The 20,038-nt window shown below is 37.8% G+C and overlaps 1 protein-coding gene across 2 annotated transcripts in view; it reads right to left on the bottom strand.

Annotated features, from left to right (window-relative positions):
* Positions 1 to 20,038, bottom strand: part of NAA35 (N-alpha-acetyltransferase 35, NatC auxiliary subunit) — a 91,700-nt gene that overhangs the window by 57,304 nt on the left and 14,358 nt on the right. For both annotated transcript variants that reach the window (XM_042913101.1, XM_042913100.1), the window contains exons 4-6: positions 18,604 to 18,718; positions 17,484 to 17,558; positions 16,733 to 16,900 (exon numbers count right to left, since the gene is read on the bottom strand). In XM_042913101.1, coding sequence (XP_042769035.1) covers positions 16,733 to 16,900; positions 17,484 to 17,558; positions 18,604 to 18,718 — 358 coding nt within the window. The remainder of the gene's footprint in view (positions 1 to 16,732; positions 16,901 to 17,483; positions 17,559 to 18,603; positions 18,719 to 20,038) is intronic.

The raw sequence follows: 20,038 nt of genomic DNA, 5'->3' as shown, positions 1-20,038 counted from the left end.
AATGATGACCTACTGTAGGACAGGTAGATCAAGTCGGCTCGGGATACTTGTGGGACTGGTGGACACCGTGGCAAACTGGAGAAGACATGCTTCATCTGAAGGAAGCCAGCCACTACTTATCTTACTGAGTAATGAAGGCACAACTAGTGTTTTTCAGAACAAAAACTTAATTTAACATAAAATCCTCCAACTTTTGAATGTTACTCATTTTTAAAAAATTAAGTAGGCCAACACCGTGAAGATGAAACAAAACACACCAGTAAGCCCCATCGATGCAACGTTTTCCAAGAGGAATCATTGCATCTAAGGAAAAGCATTCACATGATAGAATACCGCAGGTCTATGTAAATAAATACTAGCCTTGGTAACAGAACTTCATCTAAGTCACTGGAGGACTGAAGCAGACCGAGTTACATAAGCAGATGCTACCATTAAAAGATCATTCCTGAAACCTTGTAGATTTAACAAGGGCAAAAATCAAAGTGAAACCAGGGAGACAGACCAGTTACTGGACACTACCCAACAGTACAAGCAGGAGCTGACGACGATTTGGATTGAGATTATAACTGGAGGTGATGAGAGGTTGTTGAAATCAGGATATATTGAAAAGGTAAAGCCTACACAATGTGCCAAAGACGCGAATGTGGAGTAGGAGGTAAACTTCACAATCAAGGATCATTTTCAGGTGTTTCGTCTGAGCAACTGGTATATGATAGCACAATTTACTGAGAGGGGGCAGACTTTCAGAGGAGTAGGTTTAAAGGCAGAAATGGAGTACAATTTTGATTAAGTTTATGATTTCTTTAGTTATCCAAGTGAAGATTTCAGGAAGGCACTTGCGTGAGTCTGGAAGTCAGGGGAGGAATCAGGACTAGAGACATAAATTTGGGCTTCATCAGCACAGAGTTGGTATAATATGGCGCAGAACCAGAGGACATCAACTGAAGCAGAAGGGACACAGGAGCCCAGGTGCGTTCCAGCATCTAGAGGAGCAAACATGAGATATGTGCTAACCAATGAGAAAGAAAGAAATCCAAGAGACAGCTGTATCAGGAAGATGAGAAGGAAGTATTTCAAAGAGAGGTCAACTGTGTCAAATGAAGTCAAAAGCTGCAGAGTATAAACAATGGAGTTAGCAAAATGGAGATCATTAAGGGCCTTGTTAAGACCAGTTTCTGTGCAGTGGTAGAAAAAAATGTACAAGAGGGTGAGAAGAGACGAGGAGAAAGTAAAATAAGCAAACATTAACAGCTCACTCAAGGAGTTTTTTGCACAGGGTAGCAGAGAAATGACAGTGTAGATATAAGGAGTCATGGGATCAAAGGAACTGTGGTATTTTGTTTTAAACTGATTGATATTTACAGCATGTTTATATGCCATAAGAATAATCTAGTAGGGAAAGAGACACTAACAATGCAATACAGAGACGGGTTAATGATTGCAGCAGGCAAGAGGGAACAGAATGGAGAACACAAGTGGAAGCTGAGCTTATATTGTCAGGGATACTTGTATTTTCACAAGATAATAGGTAGATGATGTGGGTTCCAATACAGGCTAGCATGTGTGGTTGTGAGAAGATGAGGTACTCCTACCTACGTCTGATTCCATCAAATATTTCATTAAGGTACAAAGTAAGCTGACACTGGCAACGGAGGTCTTGAGAGATAAAAGATGTGGAGAAGTCCCTGAGAGGCTATGAAACCAAGTTTACCACAGAAGCGTTGAAAGATAGGACTGTCTCTAGTGCTGAGTGCCCATCTGAGATTTGCAGTCCTAAAATTAAAGTGAGAATAGACACACAGATGTGGGTTTTCTCGAGCAGCCTTCTGCTGTTTGGGTGCAAGCAGCAAGTAGACAGATGGTTGGGGTTTTGCCATGTAAGTGACACATTATGATGAGATGAGAAGGGCAAGGGAGTTAAGGGTGTCTGAAAACGAATGATTTCACCAGCGGACCATGGAAATGAGGCCACAAGAGAGAAAGGAGCAGCATCTGGGAATCTGGGAGGTCTCTGTGGAACTGAAGGATAGCAGGAGCAGGGGAAGCCAGAAAGTAAGTGGTAGCGATCAAAGGGTAGTATTTTTGAATTCAGCATCTTGAAAGTGTAGATTAGTAAGGAAAGTTTTGCCTTCCTTATCCATTTCTGAACCATTTTCTGAGGACACAATGGTGGCTGGTATGGACTAGATAACCAGGGATACAATGGCGAAACACAACCATAGCCATTATAGAGTCTGTTATCCAGTGAGACAATTAAGACATCTTGACAGGTACAAAGCCCCATGTTCTTTACTGTACTTTACAATACTGCCAAGATACAGTTGCAGAAAGTTATCACGGATATTCAGGGTTCTATAAAACACAGTATTTAAAACAATGCAGCACCACAAGAAAATTTAGAATGATAAAATATTTATAATCATAACTGCAGAACACCCAATACCAGTACTTAATGCGATTCCAACTAAACCAGTAATCTTGACTGTGCTAATAATATAATAGTCTAACCAAGTAAAAATGTTTTCAATCGCTTCTAAAACAATTGCAATATATCAGTTACAATTTAATATTGCTTTAAAAAATCATTTCAGAGGCTCCTGAAATGATTTGATTCATTCAACCAAATCTGAGTACCTTCTACAGACCAGATACTGAGTAACACATTAGGGCTACAAGGAAGGGTAAAACATGGTCACAGATGATTCACATCAAGACTTCAAACAATCTTGGGGCGCCTGGGTGGCGCAGTCGGTTAAGCATCCGACTTCAGCCAGGTCACGATCTCGCGGTCCGTGAGTTCGAGCCCCGCGTCAGGCTCTGGGCTGATGGCTCTGAGCCTGGAGCCTGTTTCCGATTCTGTGTCTCCCTCTCTCTCTGCCCCTCCCCCGTTCATGCTCTGTCTCTCTCTGTCCCAAAAATAAATTAAAAAAAAAAAAAAAAAAAAAAAAAGACTTCAAACAATCTAAATGTCCATTAGCAAGTGCCTTGTAATTTACTGTATATACAATGGAATACTAATAAATAATAACATTATTATGTACTTACTATATGCCAGGCACTCTTCTAAAAATTTTATTGTATTAACTTTACTAACCCTCACAACACTCTGAGGTGGGGACTATTACAAACTACATTTTATAAATGAGGACACTGAGGCATAGAAGCACCACACAGTGTATAGGTGACAGAGGAAGAACACAAACTTAGGTGGCGTCAATCCCTGCAGGCTGTACTTTTTAAACTTTTATTTTGAAAAAATTTCAGAATACAAAGTCCCATATTCCTTTCCGATATTCTTCAAATGATAACATTTTACCATATTTGCATTATGATTCTCTAGATTGTTTTCTTAAACATCTGAGACTAAGTCCTACCCTGTGATGCCATTTTACCTCTAAATCCTTCAGTAAGGGGGCGCCTAGGTGGCTCAGTTAGTTAAGCGGCAGACTTCCGCTCAGGTCATGATCTCACGGTTCATGTGTTTGAGCCTCCCAGTGGAAACTGCTTGGGATTCTCTCTCTCCCTCTCTCTCTCTGCCCTCCCCTGCTCGTGCCCATGCTCTCTCTCAAGATAAACTTAAAATAAATAAATACTTGTGTGATTTTTCCAAAACAAATAATCACTCTCTTACATAATCACACTACAATGATCAAATTAGGAAATTCATGTCTCTTTAATGTGGAGCATTTCCTCCATCCTTATCTTTCCTGCCTGACATTTTGGAATAGTACAGGCCAAAGTTATTCTGTGCACATCCTTCAATATGGGTTTGCCTATGTCTCCCCAAGATTAAATCCAATTTATGTCATATTGGATAGGAATACCACAGAAGTGATGCTGTGTTCTTCATGGAGCATTGTATCTGGAGGTACATGTTGACCTGTCCTATTGTTGGTGATATTAAGTCTGGCCACTTAGCTAAGATGGTATCTGCCACGTTTCTTCACTGTAAACTACTCACTTCCCTTTGTAATTAATATATATCTTGCCAGAAGATACTTGGAGGCTAGGTACAAATCCTGTGCTCATTATACTTTTGTTCACTAGTTTTAGCATCCTTTAATGATTCATGCCACAGATAATTATTCAAAACCTGTACTCTTAACATGATGTTATGCAGCTAATAAAAAACAATGAGGTAGCTCTCCACCTACATGTGTTGGTAGGTATAGAAATCTATTTTCTATTGTCTGTGGGAAAAAGTTGCAGTTTATATAATTTCATCACGTTAAATAAAATACACATGTATACATATTATTAGGAAGTATGTGAGGAAATATACACCAAATGGGTAATAGCATTTACTCTTTACCAGGCAAACCAGAACTTTAAAAAAAAATTGTTTTTAATATTTATTTTTGAGAGAGAGAGAGAGAGAGAGACAGAGCTTGAGCAGGGGAGGAACAGACAGAGAGGGAGACACAGAATCTGAAACAGGCTCCAGGCTCCAAGCTGTCAGCACAGAGCCTAACATGGGGCTCGAACCCACAAACCGTGAGATCATAACCTGAGCCAAAGTCAGATGCTTAACCAACTGAGCCACCCAGGCGCCCCAAACCAACTTTTATAGTTTATTTTTGTATTAGAAATATGTTTGGCTGCAAATAAGACAAAAATCCAACTACAGTGACTTAAGTGATACACACTTCTAGCATGCCAAATAACAGGAATTCCAGAAGTAATCTTTCAGCTCCATCATCCTAAGCTGAGACCATCTCAGATTTTCAAGTTTACAAAATGAAGCAGGAGTTACCTTCAAACATTACATCCATAATCAAAGAAAATGACAGAAGGAGTGGGCCATACATGCATTCATTATTCAAACTGGCACACTATTGAGAGTAAAAAGGGATGCTATTAATAACCATACAGGATAAAAGGTGCCAAGTAAGACTGTTCCATGCAAGCCAGTACGCAGACACCAGCTGTAATAGAAGAATGTGCTAAGAAGAGCAGAGAAGAAAACTGAAATCTGTATGGGCAAGTCAGGAGAGTGGGATCCAAGCCTAAAGATAAATAGGACTTTTCCCTAAATAGGTAAGGAGAAAAGACGTAAGAGCCAGAAGGAGCATACTGTGCACAGGCATGGGATAATGAGAGAATAGCGTACTCAGGAGCAGCTGAACAACAATATGCCACAGGGAGAAGGAAGAGGAGTAATGAATACCACAATGAAATGACAATGTAAGAGTGATCATCAAGAAGGCAAGAGATGACAAGTGTCGGTGAGGATGTGGAGAAAGAGAATCCTTGTGCACTGTTGGTGGGATTGTAAACTAGTTCAGCCACTATGGAGAACAGTATGGAGGTTCGTCAAAAAATTAAAATAGAACTACCCTAAAAAAAAAAAAAAAAAAAAGACCTACCCTATGATCCAACAATCCCAATTCTAGGTATAGATCAAAAAGAAATGAAAGCAGATAACGAAGAGACCTACATGGCTCCCATGTTACTGCAGTACTATTCACAACAGCCAAGACACAAAAACAACCTAAGTGTCCACCAATGCATGAATGGATAAAGATGTGGTATGTATGTATGTATGTATGTATGTATGTATGTATAGACAATGGAATTCTACTCAGCCATAGAAAAAAGGAAATCCTGCCATTTGCAACAACATAGACCTGGAGAATACCATACCACATGAGTAAGTCAGAGACAGAAAAACAAACACTATATGTTACCTCTTACGGTGGAATCTAACTAAGAAAACCAAAATTATAAAAGCTAGTAAAATGGTGAGTAAAAGAATAAAATGGCAGTTGCCAGGAACTGGAGGGTGAGGAAATGGGAGAGGTGTTCAGGGTACATATTGACAACTAGGCAGTAAGTCCTGGACCTAACACAAGCACAGATTATAAACAACAAAACTCTATTATAAACACTAAATGTGCTAAGAGACTAGATTTTAACCGTTCCCAGCACTAACAGAAATGATCATTATGTGATGCAACAGGTGTGAGCTATGGCAATTATACAGCAATATAAATGCATCATATCAATGTGCGCTACACCTTAAACGTCCACAACACTGTATGTCAAATATAACTCAATAAAACAACAAAAAAGATGAGTAATAAAGTTAGGCCTGGCTCACGGACAGCGTTACTCTAAGAGGTTTTTGACTTTTATCATGTAGGCAGCAGAAAGGGTGAACTTCTGGTTAAATGCTGACTTCTACTATACCTCTTAAAATCATACTAACAATGACACTATAGGAATTACAAGTTTGAATCCCAAAGGACAAAGAGAATGGAGGACAAGAGACAAAATGCATAAGACAATTTTTGGAAGATGCAAAGTAATGGACAAAAAGTAACTGACTTATGTGAGTGAAAAAAGCTAAACCAATGCCACTCGGAAGTAAAGACAAAGAAAACTTTCAAGAATTCAGAGTTCCTGGATGGCTCAGTTGGTTGAGTGTCTGACTTTGGCTCAGCCCATGACCTCACAGTTTGAGTTCAAATCCTACATTAGGATTGCTGTTGTCAGTGCAGAGCTTGCTTGGGATCCTCTGTCTCCCTCTGCCCCTCCCTGCTTGCATGGGGGCTCTATTTTTCTCTCTCAAAAATAAACAAACATTAAAAAAAAAAAAAAATTAGAGGTATCAGACACCTTTGTAGACTGAGGTATGGCATCAGAAGAAGCTGATGTTTAAGGAAGGAGCTCTTAGTCTGCCTCCACCCTCACCCTACATAAGCAAGGCAATATATGCCTGTCATTAAGGTGCATTAACACCCAGCAGCACCTGGCACATGCTAACAAATAGATAGTATCAGTCAAAGACAGGCAAACTATTTCTTACAGAGCCAGATAATATATATTTTATCCATTGCAGGCCAAGTGGTAAAGTGGAGAATATTATGTAGGTACTTATATAACTCTTTAAAACGCAGAAACCGTTCTTAGCTCAAGAGCCATAAAAAACAAAGGCAACAGGGTAGGTTGGTCTGCAGGCTGTAGTTTGACAGCCTTTGGTTCACAGGACTTCCTGAGGGTTTATCTGTGGGGAATGAGAGAAAGAGAAGAATCAAGGATGACTGCAGGATTTTTGTTCTACACGAGAAGAACGGAGCTCCATTTGCTGAGATTGAGAAGACTACAGAAAGAAGTAGTTAGGAGGCAAGGGGGAAATCAGCAACTCCATTTTGGAAACGTACTCTGAGACAGACATCTAAATGGAGAATGCAGAACAGGCAGTAAGCACATAGAAGTCTGAGATTTAGGGAAGTCTAAAGTCTAGGCTGAGGATACAAACTTAGGCTTAATTAGTAGAGACAGAATTTAAGACTATGAAACTGCACGAGGTCATCAGGGAAGTGAGTACAGACAGAGGTGTAAAGATGGAGCCTGAGCCACACCAATATTTAGACTGTGCTGTCCAATATGGCCATCACACAACCAGTCAAGTAGTGAGTGCTTCAAATGTGGATGGTTCAAACTGAGATGTGCTGTGAGTGTAACATACATACCACACTTGGAATACTTGGTACCAAAAAATGCAATTTTATGTTTCATTAATGTTTTTTAAATAATTATATACTGGAATATTATTTTAGATATATTGGACTAATAAAACGTTCCAAAATTAATTCCACCGATAAGCTACTACAACATTTTAAATGATATAAATGGCTTGTATTCTGTTATCTATTGGACAGTGCTGGCCTAAAGAATGAGATGACAAACCGGGGCACCTGAATGGCTCAGTTGGTTAAACGTCTGACTTTGGCTCAGGTCATGATCTCATGGTTCGTGCGTTCAAGCCCCATGTCAGGCTCTGTGCTGACAGCTTGGAGCCTGTAGCCTGCTTTGGATTCTGTGTCTCCCTCTCTCTCTGCCTCTCCCTCATTTGTGCTGTCGACCTCTCAAAAATAAATAAACATTAAAAAAAATTTAGGGGCTCCTGGGTGGCTCAGTTGGTTGGGCGGCTGACTTCGGCTCAGGTCATGATCTCGCAGTCCATGAGTTCGAGCCCTGTGTCAGGCTCTGTGCTGACAGCTCCGAGCTTGGAGCCTGCTTCGGATTCTGTCTCCCTCTCTTTCTAGCCCTCCCCCGTTTGCACTCTGTCTCTGTCTTTCAAAAATGAATAAATGTTAAAAAAAAATTGTTTTTAATTTTTTTAAAAAAGAGTGAGATGACAAACAAGAACAATCAGTGAGGCGGGAAACCAGGGAAAAAGAGCCAAGAAAATAATTTGTTTCAAGGATGGACTCCATGTCAAAAATCTGATGACCAATCAAGTTTAAGACCAAACATTAACCAACGGGTTTAGCAACACTGAGGTCTTGGGTGACCATGACAATGAAGCTTTGGTGGAATACCATTCAAAGCCTGACTCGAGTGAATTCAAGAAGTCTGGCTGAAAAGAACTGAGATATGGGGCAGAAGCTGAAGTATGCCAAAAAATGGCATTTTTTTAAGACTGAGGAAGATAAGGCATGTTTGCATGCTGACAGGAATGATCCGGTACAGGGGCAAATTCATTATGCAAGGGACAGAGAGAATTACTAGAGCAATATTTTTGAATATAAGACAGGGTATGGGATCTAATACATAAGCAGAAGGGATCAACCTTAGACGGAAGAGAAGGTTCATCTGGATGGAAGGGCCAAAGAACACAGGGCACATGTGGAGGTAGGTGAGAAGATTACTTCCATTATTTAGTGCAGCAGGAAGGTAGGTTTGCTTCAAGTGAGTAAATTGGAAGCCTGAGGAGAGGGAAGGTGAACGAACCAGGGAAATGTAAGACTGCTAAGGAGCACTCATGGCCCACTTGAAGTTAGTGGTGATGAACTGAAAGTAGGAAATCAGTGTGAATGTATTTTTCTCCAGTTACACTGTGATGTGCTAGTGTAAAGGCACAGGAGATGGAGGGTTGGATTTAACTAGAATTGAGGTCCAATAAGGCAAGAGAGGAAGAGAGCTGCAAGTGTAGGCAAGGGAGTTATTGCAAGGAAGGAAGATGGTATTTAAAATCAGAAAGTAGGACCAAACGGGTAATGACAGTAAAAAAACAATATGACATATACAATGGAGTATTACTCAGCAATCAAAAAGAATGAAATCTTGCCATTTGCAACTACGTGGATGGAACTAGAGGGTATTATGCTAAGCGAAATTAGAGAAAGACAAATATCATATGACTTCACTCATACAAGGACTTTAAGATACAAAACAGATGAACATATGGGAAGCAAAAATAATAAAAACAGGGAGGGGGACAAAACAGAAGAGACTTTTTTTAATTTAAAAAAAATGTTTTAATATTTATTTATTTTTGAGACAGACAGAGCATGAATGGGGGAGGGGCAGAAAGAGAGGGAGACACAGAATCTGAAGCAGGCTCCAGGCTCTGAGCTGTCAGCACAGAGCCCAACACAGGGCTCGAACCCACGGACCATGAGATCATGACCTGAGCTGAAGTCGGACACTCAACCAACTGAGCCACCGAGGCGCCCCAAGAGACTCTTAAATATGGAGAACAGAGGGTTACTGGAGGGGTTGCGGGAGGGGGGATGGGCTAAATGGGTAAGGGGCATTAAGGAATCTACTCCTGCAATCACTGTTGCACTGTATGCTAACTAACTTGGAGGTAAATTAAAATAAATAAATACAATGCAAAAAAACGAACAAACAAAAAAAACAATATGATAAACTGGAGCCCAAGTAGAGATGAACCATAGGAGTCAGAATACAAGCAACCCAGAAACAGAGGTGGGAGTCTGAGAATAGGATCCTTCAAACTGAGATCAGTAAAGGGTTGGAATGACCAAGTTTAAGGTATAGTCATTAGAAAGAAAACTCCTAAAAGCTTCCAAAGAGAAAACATGGGTATAAAAAATCAGGATGGCAACACTGAAATTAAGAGTCAGTAGATGGGGCGCCTGGGTGGCTCAGTCGGTTAAGTGGCCGACTTCGGCTCAGGTCATGATCTCGCGGTCCGTGAGTTTGAGCCCCGCGTCGGGCTCTGTGCTGACAGCTCAGAGCCTGGAGCCTGTTTCAGATTCTGTGTCTCCCTCTCGCTGACCCTCCCCTGTTCATGCTCTGTCTCTCTCTGTCTCAAAAATAAATAAAATGTTAAAAAAAAAAAAAAAAAAAAAAAGAGTCAGTAGAATAAGGCCTTCAAAATTCAGAGGAAAATTATTTTCCAACCTAGAAATCTATTACAACCAAACTTTCAATCGAGTGTGAGGGTAGGGGAGACATTTGCAAACATGTAAGTTCTCAAAGAACAATTCCCTCTCCGTCTCCCCATGGAACTGGAAATACTGCACCAACCAAAGTAATAAAGAATAATAATAAAGGCATAAAATCCAGGTAACCAGAAATCTAACAAAGAGAGGGAAATGAAATTCTCAGGAGAAGGGCGAAGAGAAAACTGGAATCCCAGCTATACAGTGGACCTAGAAGGGCACTGATCCAGCCTGAACCTAGAGAACAAAGGAGCTAAAGAGGATAATTTCAAAAAATACATAAACCGATAAGACGATCTGATGTGTTTCCTAATGATGGGAGAGGGAGAACCAAGTACACAGAAAACTAAGCAAACCAAAAAACAAGAGGCAGTTATCATTTCAAGAAAAACAAAAATTTGTATGAGAACGGAAATGTACGTTTACACCACTTTGGCTCATCTGTCATTAGTACTTATACAATCACAATAATGTCAACACTGATTAATGATTTAACAAAAAACTGAATTACTATTTGGATACAGGACAGGATAATATGTGAACGCTAGTTATATGCTAAAAATGTGCTGACATACCAGCTAAAAATTGCTAATATCGAGGGGCATCTAGGTGGCTCAGTCAGTCAAGCTTCCAACTTCAGCTCAGGCCATGACTTCAGGGTTTGTGAGTTTGAGCCCCGCATCAAGCTCTCTGCTGTCAGCTCAGAGCCCGCTTTGGATCCTCTGTCCCCACTCTCTACCCTTCCCCTGCTCACATGTGTGTTCTCTCACTCTCTCAAAAATAAGCACTTCAAATTGTTTTTATCCAGAAATTAGAATACACGCCTATTATCCAGAAATACGGAATTAACTACTGGCAAAAAGCTAAAAAAAATTTAATATTATTATGGAATGAGGAAAAAAACAGAGAACTATAATTTCTCATTATGCATATTGTGGGGTACTTGATTTTGCATAGTATGTACAAGTACTTTTTAAACATTATTTCTAATGTTTGGTTTTTGAAAGAGAGAGACAGAGTGCAAGCAGAGGAGGAGCAGAGAGAGAGGGAGACACAGAACCCAAAGCAAACTCCAGGCTCTGAGTTGTCAGCACGGAACCCGATGCCAGGCTCGAACTTATGAACCATGAGATCATGACCTGAGCCGAAGTCGGATGCTCAACCAACCAAGCCACCCAGGTGCCCTTGTACAAGTACTTTTATTAAAATACACATAGTAGGAAAAATTTTCAAAGAGCAAAACCAGATATGACCAAATTACCTACTTTTAAGAAGGTAACTAGTGGTCAAGTGGAGAGTGGCCTAGAGGGAAAGAGTGGGCCAGAAGGAAGAGTACAGACACTCACAAGGAATCTAAACCTGAAGCTAAGAAAGGCTCAAAGTAAAGCAGGAACAATGAGAGAGAAGGAAAAGCAATGCCCAGATTCAAGACACTTGAAAGGTAAAAATAAAAGAATTCAATCAGATAACCCTGTAGATACCATTTTGCAAGAATGTAGAATGCAAGTGGACCAGCGGTGTGATGGGGGAACTATGGTTCCCATTTTGTATATGTACACAGGATATTAAGAAAGACACATCTTTAGACAAGTGAAATGTCTCCAGTTCAGAAGTAAAAACAAAGCAGAGACACATCTTTTTTTTGTTTTTTTTTTTTAATTTTTTTTTTTTTTTTTAACGTTTATTTATTTTTGAGACAGAGAGAGACAGAGCATGAACGGGGGAGGGTCAGAGAGAGGGAGACACAGAATCTGAAACAGGCTCCAGGCTCTGAGCTGTCAGCACAGAGCCCGACGCGGGGCTTGAACTCACGGACCGCGAGATCATGACCTGAGCCTGTCGGCGGCTTAACCGACTGAGCCACCCAGGCGCCCCCAAAGCAGAGACACATCTTGAGGGCAAAATATAACAGCACCTAGAACTTCAGAAGCAGCATTTCAAACAAAGAAATGACTGGTTTATTACAGTTCATTCTTACTTATTCATTACTAGTTCTCTTAAGAACTTTCACTAGGCAATCAATTCTTTTTCTAATTTAAAAACAAGATAAACCTATCTAGCAAATCTGAAAAGTTTATAGAAACAAAACATAGGGGCACTTGGGTGGCTCAGTCAGTTAAGCATTTGACTCTTAATTTCAGTTTAAGTCATGATCTCATGGTCATGAGATCCAGCCCTCCTCAGGCTCTGTGCTGAGTGTGGACCCTGCTTGGGATCTCTCTCTCTGCCCCTCCCCAGCACTCTCTCAAAATAAACAAACATTAAAAAAAAAGAAGAAGAAACAACAATCTCTTCAGCCCAGGAGATTTTACTTATATTTCTTCCTAGTTTTCTTTTAATTTTACACAGTTGCTTACACTATGTGCCACTTTCCTAACCGTTTAAAAGTATATACTCTCCTATGATTTTAAACATCATTTTCACTATCACTATGTATAATAAATTATAAATTATTTACTTATAATTATCCATAATAAATTATCCATGGTAATAAATTATCCATAATTTACTTCAAGCATAACCTTAATGGTGGCATTTTGGTTGATGCCAACTTTCACTATTGAAAACTTATTAAAGTATTGGGCATGAAGTGTCCATGCTTCTAATCATTTAAGGCTGAGTTCTAGAGATGAATTAATTTCACCTGTGCTAATGCACACTCCCACTATAATAAAAACCAACTCACTGTATCCTTACCAATACTGAATGGTCTCATTTATAAATATATTTAGTAGATGAAAAATGATCTAATTACTTTTTATTTTAATTGTATTTCTTGGATTACATAAGGCTAAATTTTAAAAATGTGATGGCAATTTATTACCTTCCTCCAAGAGTAAGTTGTTTATTTTACTGCCCATTTATTCATCTGGGCTTCAGTGTTATGCTTTATTTGAATGAGAGCCTAATAAAGAAGTATTTGGTTATTTTTGTTATCCAGATTTTTCTAAAAATTTTTTTATCAGCTTTTTCCTATTAGTCTTTTCCTTTACATTTTCTCCCATTTGTAAGTCCTTCATCCAGAGGATATGCAGAATTTCAATTATAATTATTTATATTACAAAAAAATTATTTTCATTTATTTTAAAGTTTTCTATTTATTTTGAAAGAGAGAGAGCACAGGGAAGGGACAGAGAGAGGTTTTAAGAGAATCCCAAGCAGGCTCCACACCAGCAGCACAGAGCCCAATGTAGGGCTCAAACTCCCTAACTGTGAGATCATGACCTGAGCTAAAATCAAGAGTTGGACGCTTAACTGACTGAGCCACCCAGGTGCCCCATTTTCATTTATTTTAAAACAAATTTATCCAGGCACATAATAAAAATTCCAACAGCACAAAAAAGTATATATCCCAATCCTCAAGATTCCAGTTATCTTGGGGTGCCTGGGTGTCTCAGTCGGTTAAGTGTCCGACTTTGCCTCAGATTGTGATCTCACAGTTCGTGGGTTTGAGCCCCACATTGGGTTCCATGCTAATAGCGCGGAGCCTACTTGGGATTCTGTCTCCATCCCTTTCTCACTTGCTTCCCTTCTCTCTCTCCCTCTCAAAATAAACTTAAATAAAATCTTCCAATTATCTTATTTATGAAGATAAATAACTCCCATTTAAAAAAAAGAAAATAAAATGGTAGTAACCTACTACACACTTTTCTACACCTGACTTACTTTACTTTATTTTGGAGACCTAATCTTACTTGTATACATAAACCTACCTCCTTTGTAAAGGGGCCACAATACCCAACTGTATGAAGGTAGCATCACTTAATGAGTCTCCTGTTGATGGACATTAAGATAGTTTCTAGACCTTAGTTACTACAAACAAAACTACAATTAATGTCCTTGCATACAAGTCTTTGTGCACAGCACAGATCTATTTGTAGAATTCTTAAAAGTGAAACTGCGGAGATAAGTCATACACACTTTAACTTATACTAATATTACTAATTGTTCTTTAAAACAGTTGTGTGAATTTATGATACCATAAAAACATGAGTCTTGCTTACACTGGAAACCTGAGTCCTTACTAACAAATGTGGAGGGCATGCTAAACTTAGAAAATCATCATTTTACAGTGAAGATTAAACTAAGCAAGTATTGATGGATGCTAAATCTAGGGGATAGGTTTTAATGAGCAGGATATTTCCATGATTTTAAAGAGCTTCCCTACAGATTGCTTATTATATGCCAGGCTAAAAACTAACCATACAGTAATCAGAAAACACCTTGGAACAAAATAACATCACCACTGAGGAGGCCGATGGACACTGTATACCTCAGCTGTGGCACCGGAAGGAAGACACAATATTATTTTGTTGTATTCCAGCCAGGATTGCTTAATCTAAATGTAATCATGAGGAAAAACACACAAATCCTAAGTGAGGAACATTCCATGAAAAAAGGCAAACCAGGAGAGGCCTGTGTTCTCCAAAATTATCCATGGTATGGAGAAAAAAAAAAAAAGGCTGAGGAACTTCTGTGGATTAAAGAGACTAAAAAGATAGGCAACCAAATGCAGGACATGATCCTAGACTGGAACCCGTAGTATAGGGTAAAAATGCTAAGAAGGACAATGCTGGGTCACCTGACAGGAACAGAATACAGAGAATGGACTGTTATTACAGATTCACTGAAGTTGATAACTGTGCTGTAGCTGTGTATGAAAGTGCTTCTTTCTTAGGAGATGCACACTGAGAGATGTTTGGAGGGAGAACTTCAAAACGTATGCAACTTAGTCTCCAACGGTTCGGGGGAAAAAATACATAAACATGTGTATTCATACACAACAGAAACTGAAGAAGTAATTCAATTGGAACAATTCATTAATAGCAGCTGAATCAAGGTGAGAGATATATGGTGTTCTTTGTGTGGTTACTATAACTTCTGATAATTTGAAATTATTTCCAAATAAAAAGGTTTTCTTAAAAAGAGAGAAATGATGACTGTTCATCTCTCTCTCACACACACAGCACATGAGAGTACCTGTTTCTCACCCTCATCGACACAGTATAAGAAATTTCTAATCTTTGCCAATAATGGGTAAAAAAAGGCACCTCAGTTTTATTCTACATTTCTCTTATGTATCTTTTCTCATGTTTAAAGGCCATTTTATTTTCTGTAAACTATTTTCTGACTTTTAACAACTTTTTACACTTAAAATATTTCATTGATCTGCAATTATTTAGATGTTGTTATAGGCTGAATGTTTGTGTCCCTCCAAAATTCCTGTTAAGTCCTAACACCCAATGTGATGGTATCTGGTGGTGGGGCGCCTTCTGAGAGATGATCAGGCCATGAGAGTAGAGCCCTATGAATGGGACCAGTGCCCTTGTAAAAGAGATCCCAGAGATCTCCCTTACGCTTTCTGCCATGTGAGGACACAGTGAAAAGATGGCCAACTATGAACCAGTAGTCAGGCCTTCACCAGACACTGGAGCCGCTGGTGCCTTGATTGTGGACTTCTTAACCTCCAGAAATATGAGAAATAAACTTCTGTTGTTACAACAACCCAAAAGATTAAGGCAGATATAAAATGATGATAAGTTAATTCTCAAGGGTGCTAACCAACTGTCCGAGTACTATTTGCTAAATGAATCCTTTCTCTGCCCTAGGACTAGGATTTTTGATGTCCTTTTGGGCATACGTTGAGAATGTAAGTATTTAATAATTTGTGTATCTCTTCTCATTAACTTAATCTTTTTAAAATTTTCACTCAAATGGGTAAGATATTCCATAATGATACCCACAGCAATTAAAATAGGTAGTTAAGTCACAAATAAGTGTATAAAAGTAGGCAGTATTTCATAGACAACTCACAAGCCATATATTTAAATGTGATCATATTAGCTATATATTTAATTATTCTCACATATATAAATTTAGAAAAGCTATACATTGTATACACTGAACCACTGTAGGAGACTAAAATATTTATTTTGGATTAGTAACAGTGTTAAAAAGAAACAGAAGTTTCAACAAAAGGAAGAATTAAAAAAATAATTTTTGTATCAATAATTTTAAATACTATCACATTTCTCCATAAAATTTCTCATAAGGAGAAAAAAAATCTTTCTATGTCTAAAACTTAAAACACTTCCTAAGGGCAAGGTACTTAGTATAAACTGGAAGAAAATATTTATATCCTGAAATATTTTTCATACCTTTGTTTTCCTTAGCTCCCTATTACCCAAAAACTGAAAGTACAACACTTCTGTGTTATAATTTTTAAGAGACTTGAGGCTGTGTCTTCATAGTCTTTGTGAATCCCCATAATATTCAGAGCAAAGTACTCTCTCAGCACATAATGGATACTCAATGAATGGTACCAACAGAACGAACATATACTAAGATGAAAGTTTTTTCTTCGAACTGGATTCTTTCAGTCAATATATCTGTAAACAGCATAGCATCACTTTTAAAAACTGTTTTTAACTACATGTATCAATAAAAACATGTATCATATAATCATTTAAATACATTACAATAAATAAAGTGATCAATGAGTTTCAGGAATTCTTATTATTACAAAATCTTACCTCTTCAAAAACAGCAGCTTTATTTACTTTTTCCCTTGCAATGTCACAGATTTTCAGAATTCCCAGAGCAAAAGCTTTCATGGCAGGATCTTCTATAAAGTCTGGATTATGAATGTAAAGGCACGTGAATACTGTCTGTGCCAACGAATGGCCTTCTAGCCAGGTTATCTATAAAGAAGTAAAAGAATGTATATGTTTAAGATGACACAGAGGGTCTTCAAAGTCTAAATAAATCCGACAGTCAAGGGCTAGAAAGCCACAGACCCAAATAAATATATAATTAACCACAGGGTTTCAAAGATGATTAAAAGGAACCTAAGAAAAGACAGAAGAATTACAATTCACTTTCACTGACTAAAGTCTTTCAAAAATCATACACCATAAATATGATTAGCTATCTAAGGGAAACATTCTTATATAGAATTCAGTGTGCAATATATTTGGAGACTAATGAAATTAGAATGCCACCTTACACAGAATCTAAAAACAATCAATTCCACAGTGGAGTCAATAAAAATCCATTAAGTAGGGAATTCACAATTTTAGAACTAACCAGGTGCTTAGCCACTCCTTTAACTCTCCTTTTTCATCCTCACTACTATTAACTTAGTCAAGAGCATCACACCTCTCCTAGATTACTGCAAGAAACTGCACAATGGTTTTCCTACCTCTCTTCTCTAATTCAATTCTCCCAACCAGAGGGAACTTTCTAGGAAGTCACAGTTTTTAGATTAACCAAGTGTACTCTTACCAAACAGCAAAAACAAGTATCCATTATTCCTATCAATTCAGGCAAGGTGAGGTCTTTAATTTTAATGGTGCCATCCTAAAAAAGGAGAAATATGACATATGAGAAGTTTTTATAAAAGTTACAGTTTCTATGTCCAGTAGCATTTTGGCCTCCAAGAATTAAATACTTAAAAAATAATAATTCTAGAACTATATCATCATCTGATAAAAACTAAAATGCCAAATTAACTCTGTATTCTTGAAATATATCTTAAATAGATCTTCAATACAAAAAAATCAAAGCCTCTTAATTTGAAAAGAATAAAGGCCTTTATAAACAAAAAGTTAAACAAGTATTTAAAAACATAGTTCAAATTAGTTTTAAGCATTAATAAATACGAATCATTTTAATGGATCAAAAGTACTTAGAAAAGTAAACATTTTTAAAAACCCTTCCCTTGGGGTTCCTGGGTGGCTCAGTTGGTTGAGCATCCGACTTTAGCTCAGGTCATGGTCTCACGGTTCATGCGTTCAAGCCCCACATCGGGCTCTGTGCAGACAGCTCAGAGCGTGGAGCCTGCTTCGGATTATGTGTCCCCCTCTCTCTCTGCCCCTCCCCGACTTGTGCTCGCTCTCTCTCTCAAAAATAAAAATAAAAAAATTTTTAAAAAACCCTTCCCTTAAGGTGATTAATTTTACTACTTGTAAATTTTATTTAAATATCCATTTATTTAGCAAATCTTTCTTCATAAAATATGCAAAATTAAACTCTGTGGCAACTGTGAATGAATTTCTAAGTCAATCCTCACAGAATGAATTTCAAATTCACAACCACAAGCATTCTGCTTAGTGTGTTAATATATAAAACTTAACCCCTTAACCAACTACCCTGGTATTTGAATATATACTGAAATGCTTTAAAAAATTAGTAAACACACAAATTTAGTGCCAGCTTGTAATGAAGACCTTTGAACAATTTACAGACTTCAAAAAAAAAGATAACTAAAGCTTGTAACTAAGTTTTGTTTATGTACCTGAGATGCTTGTAAAAAAATTGTATTTTAATATGCCAGGTTTGATGGGCACTGTTTTAACATGTGGAATAACAAATGATAAAACACAAAAAGCACAATGGTATTTACCTTGATAGCTTGTTCAAAATTGAGAACTTTTCGATTAACTTGGTTTCCAATCATGCCAGCATCCATCTTGGGATCCATCATTTCAATGGCAGACATGGCTTCAAAAAGACCAAATCTGCAAGCAAAAAAATTGACCCCACAAATTCTTTTGAACCAGTAAGTTTACCCAGATTCCCTCAATGATATAATAATTATAGTACTTTAAATATATAGTGTTCTATGTATTTAGTCTTCCCAATTTGCTAACACTTCTATTTCAATTAAATAATCTCCCTCTGGGGCACCTGGGTGGCTCAGTCAGTTAAATGTCCAGCTCAGGTCATAATCTCAGGGTCGTGAGATTGAGCCCCACTGTCGGGCTCTACACTGGGCATGGAGCCTGATTAGGATTCTCTCTCTTCCTCTACCCATTTCTGGCTTATGCATGTATGTAACTCTCTCGCAAAAAAAAAGAAAAAAAATTTTTTTAATTAAAAAAATTAAACAATCTTATTTTAACATAAAAATTCTATGTAGCGGTCAAATTATTTGCATACACTGTGCAGGTGAAAAAACAAAAGTTGTTTTTTGTGTTTCCTTTTAAAAGGTTGCACATTAGAAATTTTGGAAAAAAGATCAACTGATCTATAATGGATTTCACTTTGCCTTCTTTAAATGGTTTTCTCTACTTAATATTTAGAAAGTTGTATTGGAATAATCATTACCAAATGTAATTTTTGATTTATTTTCTTTATATCTTGAATAATAAGAATAATGCAGCACATTACCATCTACAATGCCCGAAGTTCTGGCAGTAACATAATGAAAAATAATCCAGGAGTCGTGTTAACTTGTATCTGGTATTTATGGCTTATTAGCCATATAAACAGATAGTTGTGGTGCACTGTGGACTGGTTAGTGAGTATATCATTAACAGATATGCCTTAAAAAATGGGACAGGAAAAAGAAAAGCTTAAAACAAAGTCTGATAGGTGATCAAGCTACTGACTTCACATTTTGCTTAGTCTAAGCTATTATACTACCAGGAAAATAAAGACATTACCTTGTTACAATACATCATTTCCTCTTAGAAAAGCAGCAAGACATTAAAACCAGCTTTAAGGAGACAAACTCTTCCCTGCAATCCCTCAAATCTCTCAATGCTTCAAGATAATCTGACAAGATGAGTATGTTATTATTGAAAACAACTCTAAACTATGCTAATCAAAACCCAAATAGTATTTTTCAAAGAGCTTGTCAAGCCAAAACAGAAAATATGCAAAAATGGAAGAGAATTCTTTCAACAAAAACAGTATTCACCAAATATCAAAGATACTATAAGACATAATAATTACAAACATTCTAGAATACACAGATCAATAGAAAACAGTCTAAACCCACATTTCTGTAGGAATTCTATATGATAAAGACAGAATTTCAAAGTAATGAAAAATAG

The sequence above is a fragment of the Panthera leo genome, chromosome D4, assembly GCF_018350215.1.
Source record: "Panthera leo isolate Ple1 chromosome D4, P.leo_Ple1_pat1.1, whole genome shotgun sequence".
NCBI lineage: Eukaryota > Metazoa > Chordata > Mammalia > Carnivora > Felidae > Panthera > Panthera leo.
This window is presented reverse-complemented; position numbering and strand designations above follow the sequence as displayed.